This window comes from Saccoglossus kowalevskii, unplaced genomic scaffold (genome assembly GCF_978046115.1).
Source record: "Saccoglossus kowalevskii unplaced genomic scaffold, keSacKowa6.1 SCAFFOLD_173, whole genome shotgun sequence".
Classification (NCBI taxonomy): Eukaryota; Metazoa; Hemichordata; class Enteropneusta; family Harrimaniidae; genus Saccoglossus; species Saccoglossus kowalevskii.
The window spans coordinates 74,486-86,392 of NW_028188670.1; the positions used below are offsets into that span (position 1 = coordinate 74,486).

At 40.4% G+C, this 11,907-nt stretch overlaps 1 protein-coding gene across 1 annotated transcript; it reads left to right on the forward strand.

Annotated features, from left to right (window-relative positions):
• The first annotated feature begins 9,100 nt into the window (after window positions 1-9,100).
• Window positions 9,101-10,452, forward strand: LOC146725402 (uncharacterized). The gene is made up of 2 exons (XM_085496349.1): window positions 9,101-9,340; window positions 9,577-10,452. Exons 1-2 carry the CDS (start codon window positions 9,101-9,103, stop codon window positions 10,450-10,452), a joined length of 1,116 nt encoding a protein of 371 aa, XP_085352475.1.
• Window positions 10,453-11,907: the final 1,455 nt, after the last annotated feature.

Sequence of the window (11,907 nt, forward strand, 5' to 3'; positions counted from 1 at the left end):
GTCAACAATTATAATATTCAATATTTCTCAAATGAGTGAGATAATAAGAAGATGGTATATTATTCATTTTAAAGCATGCTATATTCTAATTTGCTCAGTATTTTGGAAACAAGTCAAAAATGCATGTATGTAACGGGGTCTAAAAAATAACCTGACATTCCGCGATTGTGCGACTGGCCGAATGTCAATTATTACACTCTGCGACAGAATCGCAGTGTCACTCTGCGAAGAGCATGACTCCCATTGGTTGGTTGCTCGAAAAGCGTGAATCCCAATGGTCGATGCCCGTAATATTATTTCTCATTTACAGTGTAAGGGTTCACCGCATGCCTTATAAAAAATTAAGTTTAATGGTAAAAATTGTACGGTAAAAAAGTGTATATTGCTTAGTTCACACCAACCGCGAATGCCGCGCTTTAAATAGGCGAGCAAAGCGTCGTCATTTTTGTTTACTTTTCCAAAAATATACTGATCTTCTAAGTAATGTTATACTCTGATAAGCTCCGATACGAATTGGTTGCCGCTTTTTCTATTTTTCTATTCTGAAAACCTTTGTTATTATATTATGTTTTATATTTTTATTTCTTTTAATTCTTTGACATTTTTTTGTATGAGTTTGGGTGGGGTGATTTTGTATTTTTTATTTAATTTTTATTCAATATCTATCATGTCTTTTTTATTCTATTTGAAGATAAAAGCTATTTCTTTTACATGTAACATATTCTCTTTTATTACCGTAGTAAGAAACATGTTATCAATGTGTACAAAAGCAACAAAAAACACAAATATTACCACTGTTTACAAATCATACATGCAAAGTTATCAAAGTAAACATTTAATATTCTCAGTGTTTACAAATCATACATACAAATATCATAATATAGGTTTTCCAGGTCAAATGTCCAAAATATCAGAGCAACTGTCATCATCTTCAGGTGGAGGATTTCTGAAAGGGGTCACGGGAGATGGTGGCCTGGTGGTTATCCCTGCAGTGGTCATGGCTGAGCTCACAAAGTCACTCAGGTTCAGAGAGTCTGTGGTCTTGTCAGCAGTATAACCTTGGAAGCTGGTAGCTGTTGATGACCTTGCTAGGGGTGTCATGGCGGCAGGACTCCAGAATTATGCTAATTTATTCATGACATAGCAGTTTCTGTGCTCATGAATATTCATTAATTTGTGGATCAATACATTCTAAAAAGGGCGATATATTATTTTGGGGGGAAGAGTTAGAAAGGGGGATTAGCAATCCTTAAGGGGGTCAATACAAAAGAAGGGACCCATTTGGAGAGCAGCATTGATCCTCGTGTCTGTTGTTGCACGTGACCTGCAGCTGTCAACAGTCAGGTCAGGTCAGGTATGGGCAACGGAATTATTGACAGGAACGTGTCTTGGCATTAGGGTTAGGGTCGGGTCAGGTACTTCGTCGACTTCGACTGGCTTCCATGTGAGGTAGTTTCTTGTGTTCTGTTTTTCTGACTTGAGTTCTTGATATACAGAAGTTGCTGTTTATGTTTTTTTTGTCTTTCATATCTTGTCCTTTTAGGAGTGTCTTATCCATGCCAATTTTGTGTTTTTACTTGTGTAAACTATATGCATGCCATAACCTGTTAGTGTACATCTTGCCAATTGGGTGTTTGCCATTTGCGTTGCCCATACCTGACCCGACCCTAACCCTAATGCCAAGACACGTTCCTGTTTATAATTGCTCAATAATGATACTCTGTTGTGCACTGTCTGCGGGTAAGTTGCATTGATGTCAACTGATTAAACAAGTCGCGTTTAAGTAATTTCCACTATTAACAAGTGGTTAAATTGTGACAATAAATGTGTGGACAAATATTTGAGATTAATTTTGGTGTAGACAACTCTCGTTTAATTAATTCCCACAATTACAAGTTGTTAAATTGAAAGAATAAATGTGCGGACAAATATTTTAGACTTATTTTGGTGTAGACAGCTCTCGTTTAATTATTTTACACCATTACAAGTTGTTAAATTGAGAGAATAAATGTGCAGACAAATATTTTAGACTTATTTTGATGTAGACAGCTCTCGTTTAATTATTTTACACCATTACAAGTTGTTAAATTGAGAGAATAAATGTATGGACTAATATTTGAGACTTATTTTAGTGTAAACAACTCGCGTTTGATTAATTCCCACAATTACAAGTTGTTAAATTGAGGGACTAAATGTGTGGACAAATATTTTAGACTTATTTTGGTGTAGACAGTTTTCGTTTAATTATTTTACACCATTACAAGTTGTTAAATTGAGAGAATAATTGTATGGACTAATATTTGAGACTTATTTTGGTGTAAACAACTCGCGTTTGATTAATTCCCACAATTACAATTTGTTAAATTGAGAGAATAAGTGTGCGGACAAATATTTTAGACTTATTTTGGTGTAGACAGCTCTCGTTTGATTAATTCCCACAATTACAAGTTGTTAAATTGAGAGAATAAATGTGCGGACAAATATTTTAGACTTATTTTGGTGTAGACAGCTCTCATTTAATTATTTACACCATTACAAGTTATTAAATTGCGAGAATAAATGTATGGACTAATATTTGAGACTTATTTTGGTGTAAACAACTCGCGTTTGATTAATTCCCACAATTACAAGTTCTTAAATTGACAGAATGAATGTATGGACAAATATTGACCATTATATTGGTGAGTAAATACCTGTTGTTTAATTAATTTCCACCTCTACAAGGTTGTTAAATTGAGAGAAATAAATGTGTCGACAAATATTTGATACTTATTTAGGTGTAAGAACTTCTGTTTGACCAACTTCCACCATTGCTGTTAAAATAATGAAATAAATATACTGGTATCATTGGATATTTGATTTAATTTAAGTGAAACTTTCTAACAAAATGTTAACTGCTGGCTTCGAACCCTCAATCAACAATTCCGCAGACACGGTATAAATTCCACAACACCACAGAAGATATTCGTCTGTTGCCTGAATTGTTTTCATAATATAGGGAACGCCATCGACACTTTAACAAAACCTACCTTGACCTTGGGTCTTGTCTCTTGTCACAATCTGGAAACTGTTGAACAAATTGCGCGTCGTCCAGTTTAAGACGTAAGTTATTTTATTATTTATTCATTCAGTTTTGTATGGTGGAGTTTTGTGAGGTTTATTATTTTTTCGCGACGTTCTTTGTTTAGGGTTTGAGAGATTTCAGTTTATTGGATTTACGTTTTTACGGTAGCTCTGAGCGGGACTCGAACCCACTGTCTTTTCAAGCTAATTTTGTTTTATTTTGATGGCACGCTTGTGTACCACGTCACGACGTTGGTCGTTAAGTGCTGTTCATTTTTCTAACTACTCCAGTGTTCGATTGAGTTGAACGGAAAAGCCCAAACGAGTGCTGGTTTCTGATTGCTTCGGTTCTGGTGAGTGTGTATCTAGTGTGATTCGAACCCATGTCGTTTGTATTGGGCGTTTTTTTTATTTCCCATGTTGGCTACGCCGTAATATGCAACCACTTCCCCATTTTATTGTGATTTTGAGAGTGTTTAATGATGTCTTCCTCACCCGTCACGCCATGACCCAGTTTCAACCACACGGCTATTTTACAACACAGTGCGTGACCCTCGGCGTCACCCGACTGACTATATGAGCGTTCTGTTCAACTGTTAAACTAGGATTTATTACCGTTATTATCATTATATTGTCACGTGATTTGTTTTACCTTATGTGTAATGTCTTAAGTATCTTTATTGTAATTTGTATATACCAATTCGTATATACCGAGGAAACGACCCAGATTGAAGGTCATGTATTTTGTGACGTCACAAATTCGTGTGTAGGTACGGTTTCTAGATCCGTGCCGTCATGGCTCTAGTTACCCCCTGTCCAGGTCCAGGATGTTGGTGGAGCTCAATGATGCTTGTGTTGGTGGTTGTGGGTGCAGGGCAGGGTACTGGCTGCTCATGTAATGAGATATTTGGGAGCCCCAGGCACTGGTGGGCTGTTGACTTGGCATTTGCTGGGTCGACTACTGTGATGGTAAAGGCTGCCACTGGTAACTCTGTGGCATTCTTATGGGGTACTGCCTGCTGGTGGAGCTTGGTAGGTACGACTGAAGTTGTAGTCAGATTGGAGCGACCTGTCGCTGCTGCTGTGGGAAGGTGGGCATCTTCTGAAACATCTCCTGGCGCTCTTCAGCCTGCCTCTGTCCCTCGTGTGGCACTGTCATGAGCTTGATCTTTGTGGCCCGTTTTATGTCCCCAGGAAACTGTGCCAGACCCTCATCTATAAGTCTGGCAAAGGGAGAGGGACCACCTTTTTTGCCAGACATAAACTCCATCAGACTTCGCTTCAAGTCGACACTCTATGGAGAGTCTTCGAGAGGGGGAGGCTCTGTAGACTGGGTCTCTGACCCAGAGTCTGACTGGATGATGACTGGTGTTGGTGGGGGTACTGCTGGCCCAGTAGCTGTGGCTGTTGCTGGTGTTCTCCTCCCTGTACCTCTACCACTTATGCTCAGCACGTTTCTGTGTTCCACAGTTTTGATGTGGTCTTTGAGAAAGGAGAACTTCTCCCACACCCACTTGTCCGTGGCAGACAGGTCCTTGACTGTCTCGGCACCCTCACCCGAATTCCCCACAGTCCTCTGGGTACGGTTGGATTTGTAAAAGGTTTTGAGGGCTGCTACCTCAACACCCATGTCAGCAGCTTTGTCCTCCCATATTTTTGTTCTGCAAGTCTTTATAATCTGTTATTTTCTTTGAATAGATGGAGGGATTGTCTTTTAGCCAGTCAATGACCTCTTCTTTTTGCGCATCTGTCAGTGTTGAATAGTAGTAGGGTTCGTTCATACGCTTTTTTGCGGGCGGCTGCTGCTGGCACTGGTGTGATGTCCGGGAGACCTTCCCCTGCAAGGTCAGGCTGTGGCTGTTCTGACTCTGGAACTAGCATGGCTTCATCTTCTGCCGGCAGTGGTGTTGGAGACCTTAGCCTTTCAACGACCTGGCCTCTGCCTGTCCGTCTCGGGCTCTTCTTTGATGCACCTCTACCTCTCTTGGGTCCCATCTTTGTGTTTTTCAGGTTCAGGATACTTCTTCGTTTGTAAACAATGGAATGAGTGGTTCTCAAGACGCATCACTATTTATAGGGATGGAAACAGAGCATAGATGTTGTAGGAGCGCGTGAAAGAGCATGGGAGAGCTTGCCAAGCGTAACAAAACCTAACAAAGCATTTTAATCCTTGATCAAAGTGCCTCAATTCATGGGAAAGCGTGAGGGTCCTTCATGAAAGCATTACAGAGCGTGTCCGATCTTGAAGAAAGCGTCTGCCCTTGTGTCAGATCTTCATGCCAGATCCTAGCAAATATTGGGACATCTTAACGAAGCATATCAAGTGGTGACAATCCATGAAGTCAGGGGGTTCCCGCTTTGAACCAAGCCCCATTAAAGGGGAACCGATACTATAAATAAGGGGCAAGATGGCCACCGTATAAGTATGCTAATCCGAACCAAGCCACTCACATCGTGGCGGGAGCTCCGTGAAATGTGCCATTTACGATGTTTGGAGATCAAGTTGTGATTCCAAATATATATCTACGGGAGCATGAATATGTACGCTAGCAATTACACTCATCTGGTTGGGCTTTTGATGCATAAATGTTGTTGTTTTCGATCGAAACGCACCGCGACAAGTAAAAATCATGAGTTTAAAATGGCGACTAATGTATGCAAAGTACCTGTCAATCACAGTTTGAGTAAAGGAAAATGTAAATCCCCTAGATGTTTATTCAATCTACAAAGTTTGTTGGTTTACAAACAACATTATCGTTATGTAGTTTGTCTATGATCTAACCATTGACATGTTTACTTGTAGTAACTGTGCCATCGGTGATACTGGGACAACAATGTCCATAACATTAGGTTACGAGCTCTCTGATATACATTGCAAGAACTGTAGAAGTAGAAATTACTTGCGTGGTTTTAATTTCGCGTCCAAAATCGCGCAATTAAAAACACATGAAAATGTCTTGTTGGAATGAAAACCACAATACCTAAGGTAAAGAAACACTCCTGGCCCACATCACCGAGAAGACGATCGGGAAAGCGATGTTTAAACCAAAGACCAGTCAGTAGAAAGAGAAGTTTGGGCCAGACTCATAACTCAACTATCTATATGCTACCTAGAATTACAATAAATTTGAATAAGTTATACATACATATAATATCGTTTCTTTTAATATAATATGTAACATAATGTGCAATAACAATAAAACAACACAATTGAAAATCCGAACGAAAATAAGATCTGATTTTTTATTTAATTCAATTTCATTTTAGTTGTTTTTACTTGCCAGGAAACAATAGGCCGAAAGAAATTCATAGACATCAGTACTGGCGTGTAAAAGATTTAGCGATGGTTTTTCAACTTATGTGCACAATCGATAAAAATTTACAAATGAATCAACAAGAAGTGTCCATTTGTTTTGACTAGCATAGCCAGTAGTCTGAATGTGAGTAGGAAGGTTCGTTCTCAGTTTTACTGTATACGAGATAAGTGCTGTAGACAAGTTGGCGGATTTTCTTCGTGACCGTTTAGTAACAATCTGGTTTTGTGTTCAATATCCGGTGGACTGCTGCCTTTATATTACTTGTAGGCCGTCATCAACTTGAATTAGTTTAGTTCCGCGTCATATTTGCCTGTCGATGTATATATTAAGGAGCGCGTGATGTTTCAAATCATGGCATATAGCTCTGAGTTTGACGCAAATGACTGAAAAGACTAACGAGTACTTGGTTTGAAATTCAATTGTTATGTTATATTTAAACAAGCAAATTGTAATCCGCTCAAGGGATGTTTATATCAGTTGTTGTTTTGTGGGATTTGGGGAAAGATATCCATGGGATTGAGCGGTTCCCCTTTAAGTAAAGCTTTGCCGAGCTTTGTTATGCTTTGTTAAGCTTTGATACGCTCACGGCACTTCAATAAATTTGTTACATAGCGCCCACAAATTTCAAACAGTTTAAAAATGTTTGGCGCTTTTGCTGAATGTCCCACTTTACTCCAACCTTTCTCACTATCTATTACGATCCTGACGCTTTAATAAGCTTTGGTGCCGCTTTGCACGCCGATTTAAAGCGCCATTGGTGTGAACAGGGCGTAAACACTATGTACTGGCGACATGCGCACTGTTCGGTAATCGGCAAGCACATGGAAGACAAATTGTGGGACCAAACAAACGACACATGATTTACGGTGATAAGACACATCACACCGCTGGCTAGAAAAGTTAAATAGTGTAACATGCACGTTGGTGTTGACTGCCTATTTACGGTGTAACGTTATTGCCATCTTGGAGTTGTAAGGCTTCAAAGCGAGTGGAACGGGAAGTACTTTTCACACGTTCTGCAACGCATGTTGTACGATCGATCAGCTGGTATTTTAACCACCAGAAATGAAATACTTTGTAACAGTTGTGGAAAGTAAACAAAAACGGCGTTGGTTTGTGGTATGAATGTAATTATTCTTGTATCATAATTTTCGAAGTCAGTATTACTGAAAATTATGGTTTATTTTTTTAAATGAAAGCCAAATGTTGGTGGTCCATATTGATCTTAATGTAGCGAGAAGGGAATTTTTTCTTTTTCTTTATTTTTCAATAATTGATAAAATGGTTACTTTGTACCTTGATTCATCAGGTACAGGACCTTGCCCTTGCTCAAAATAATAGAACTTATGGAATTAAAACAGTTTAGTATTGTAAAGCAAGCATATGTTAAACATGGAAACCACGAAAATCACTAATACTTGTTTCAGGCTGATCAGCTTGTACCGGGACATGGTAGCTCGGCCCCATAGACGTCCACGTGTTGAGACGAATAGATCGTCAAGCCACTGTTGTTTCAATCCATTCACACAGCTTTACAGGTTTTTTTCTCTAAATGTTCTTAATAAAACGATATTCATTGCTTGGAAACACTTTGATCCACTACACGCTTCAAAGTGATGAATGGAATTCAAAGTGATGGATATAGTCATAACAAATTATACTTGCTAATGACAAAAGAAGAACATAACATTGTGTGAAACGTACTTCGCGCTCTACTTGCTTTAAAGCTGTCGCTTATGCTAATGAGCATAGTTGCGGACAAAGCCTTACAACTTCAAGATGGCATTATTCATTCATTCTTTATCACGGCGTGCGTAGTGTACATTGATTTTGCTACTACTATTCATAGTATTCACCCAGTTTATTTTGATTACAATCAAGCTATTATTCTATTTCAACTTTACTACAACATGCCTTGTAAATCTTTAAGGGGACGTTCAAAGAAAGCTGCCCTTCACAGGACCAGCACCAACAACACTGTTTTGGTTTAAACAGTATAACACCAGTCACCAATGAGCCAGCGCAAGAGAGTGCCATACATAATTTTCATGCTAACCAGCCTTCACCGGGACAATTTGTGGAGAATAGAAGCACTGCGACAACAAACAACATAACGGCTCACATACAACAACAAACCCACGCTAACATCGCCGGCGATCAAACTGTTCTTATCAATTCACCGATGCAAAATAGTCTGCTAGCAACATGTGGGACACCTTCTGAACAACTCCCACATATTGAACTGGTATCACCTTCTATTCATCATGATATTCTGTCAGGTAAGGATGTCAATCTCGCCTGTCTTCTTATCCCAGGTTATAGTTTTACGGATGGCCAACGTCATGTAATTAGGCATTAACTTTAAAGCCCCTTTAGGACAGCTGAATAACTCGTGCATTGACTATTCAGGAATTTATTCTTGCATTCTTCGTTTATAAAAATGTCATGTGTGAGGTGTATCCCAACAGGCGGGTCGAACTGGACGCATACGAATGTGACATTGTTGACATATCTAGGCATTTTGGTGGTCTTGCATACTATGAATATTCTCAGCTAGGGCTGCTGCCTTGCTTCTAAATCATAGGTAGATTCGTCACGCCAGGAAACTATTTAGTACTGTTCTATTTTTGCTGGTCTCCGTGCTAATTCTTGCAATCTTTCTAATAGTGTGGCACACACAACAGAACTTTGTCCACAATTGGCATCATCGAGCAAGAATCATGGACATCCTTCGACTATCTCATCCCAGAATTCCTTGTCACATGACAGGAATGGGCGCAAACGCATCACACACCAAGGAGGTTGCAAACGAAATAACTGTAGTTTTCTACATGTCTGCCTCTCCGGTTTCGCTCCTGATCACAATAGCAGCCAAGGAAAATGCCAGTCGAAAGACCTCTAACATAAAGCTTGACTACCCACATGCACAGCATCCACTCCAATTCATATTGACATTCTCAGTAATGAGCTAACCTTTCATCCTGACTCCAATTTCGTGAGTTACCTAATTACAGGCTTAAAAGAGGGCTTTGATACAGGTATTAGGAACCTTCCAACCGATACATTAATCTGTCGCAATCTACTTTTTGCACGCAACCAGCCCAAAATTGTTTCTGAGCATATTGCTTCTGAGGTCAGTAAAGGTTTATTTAATTGGACCCTTCCCTGAGCCTCCATTTACAAATTACCATTGTAGTCTGATCAGTGTTGTAGAAAAAATTACTCCAACAAAAAACGACTTATCGTTGAGTTGTCATCTTTACATGACAGTATTGAAACACCCAGCATCAATGACCTGATCAATAAGGATGAATTCTCACTTACTTGCGTTAAAATTGATGATGCTGTGTCTGCTATTCAGTCGATGGGCAAAGGAGCATGGCTATGTAAAACAGATATCGTGGATGCCTTCAAATTGATTCCAATTCATCCATCATTGTGGCACCTCTATGGCATCTGCTGGGACAACCAATATTATTTCTTCACTCGTCTGGCTTTTGGTTCACGATCCAGTCCCAAAATCTTTGATCATCTGTCATCCGCAATCTGCTGGATAGCTCACAACTACGGTATCAGCACAATTTTCCACTTACTCAACGATTCTCTAACAGTTGATGCACCTTCATTTGATGCAGATCGAACTATGGCTATTTTAACTCTAATTTTCTGTTGCTTGGGGATACCAATTGCCCCACAAAAGACTGTTGGGCCGACTACAGTCCTTGAATACCTAGGAATTGAATTAGACACGGTTAAGATGCAAGCACATTTACCCCACGACAAGCTTTCACGAATTCATGAACTTTCTCCTTGGCCATCTCAATTTCGCATGTCATGTAGTGATACTTTCATTTCCCGTTTGATTGAACTTCAAGGCATCAAGAAATTACACCATCACATTTCAATTTCATCTGAGAGCAGGACAGACTTACATATGTGGCAATATTTCCTGTCTGGTTGGAATGGAGTCTCCATGTTTCTTGATGCCCATCCAACATCAGCTTGCGACATGCAACTGTATACAGACGCAAGTGGCATTGGTCACAGGGGCTACTTCCGTGGTTGGTTCTAAGAACGTTGGTCTCCTAGTCTTAAACCCGAAACTGACCCAAGTTTGTCAATTGCCTTCCAGGAACTTTATCCTATTGCGGTTGTCAAACTTTGGAGCCACCTCTGGGTTCAAAAACGTATTTTGTTTTACTGCGACAATTTGGCCACTGTGAATATCATAAACAAGGGACACTCCAAATCACCTGCTATTATGAAACTCATGCTGCGACTTGTCATCACAGCAGCCTCGTCTAATTTTATGTTCCAGGCAAAAACATATACCAGGAAAAATTCACCATATTGCTGATGCCATATCTCGATTCCAGGTCAGGCGGTTCAGGGAGGCATCCCAATAGCAGAACCAACACAGTGCCAAATTCCCTCCGTGGTGATGTTCAGTTAACCAGGCAGTGATGGCATGCCACCAAGCATCACTGGGAAAACGAACAGTAGGATCCTATTCAACTGGCGTCCGTGCTTGGTTACATTTTACAGCAATGTTTAGAATACAAGGTCAGCCTGCCATTTATCCACCCATATCAGAGGATTCCTTGGTTTATTTTGTGGTGCACAGTGCTACTTATTTTCATCTCAAGTACTCAACTATCAAAGTCTACCTAGCAGGGATTACATATTAGGAGGTCTTCCAAACCCACTAATGACTGGTAATGGACAAACCCACTCAACCATGTGCTACAAGGTATCACCACCTACAAAGTTCTAGTACAAGACCACGTTTGCCAATAACCTTTGACATTCTGAAAGGCTTATGCAAATTGCTCCGCAAGGGTGTCTTCTGGCCACACTTTGATTTCATGATGGAAGCTGCTTTTTTATTTGCTTTTTTGGGTTTTCTTTGTTGTAGTGAATTGGAGCTGCAACTACTGCTGCTAGTGTCCACCTTCCAGATCACCTCATACAGACTCTTGGTTGTTGGTCTAGCGATTGCTATTGTATTTACATTCAAACACCTGCGAAACTTTTACATTATGCATTTACAGCACTTACAACAATGTAAGTTTATACAGTCCACTACTCCACTGCGAGTTTAAAACAGTCATTTCTTTTTGCTCATTATTGTATTGTCTACTAACATGTACCCTTCACATTTGACCACGTAGGCAAGAATACCTGCATGTTCTCTTACGCCATTCTGGGTCATCAGTGAGTCCACCTGGGCTGCACTGCTGCCTGTCACCCAGGACCCCCTTCCTCCAGGTCGAACACAGCATGTCGTGTTCCTCTGGTGGAATTCCTACCTTCTGCATGTTCACCTCTTTCCACCTGGTTCTCGCGGATGCACCTTTGCCTACCAGGAACTCTCCCCCAGGCCGAACATCACTTCATGTTCCTCTGGGCCAGAATCCTTCAACCCGGCATGCCACCTTTTCCACCTGAGCCGGGCAGTCCATCATGTCCCCCCCAGGAGCCTACTCCCCCCAGCCTGTACACCTGCGTGTCTCCTGGGTCACGAGTT

Excerpts from the sequence above, each read along its gene's own strand:
- LOC146725402 (XM_085496349.1), top strand. The coding sequence starts at position 9,101 with ATGGACATCCTTCGACTATCTCATCCCAGAATTCCTTGTCACATGACA. Across the intron at positions 9,341-9,576 it reads AATTCATATTGACATTCTCA|TCTGATCAGTGTTGTAGAAA; the intron begins GTAATGAGCTAA and ends TTACCATTGTAG.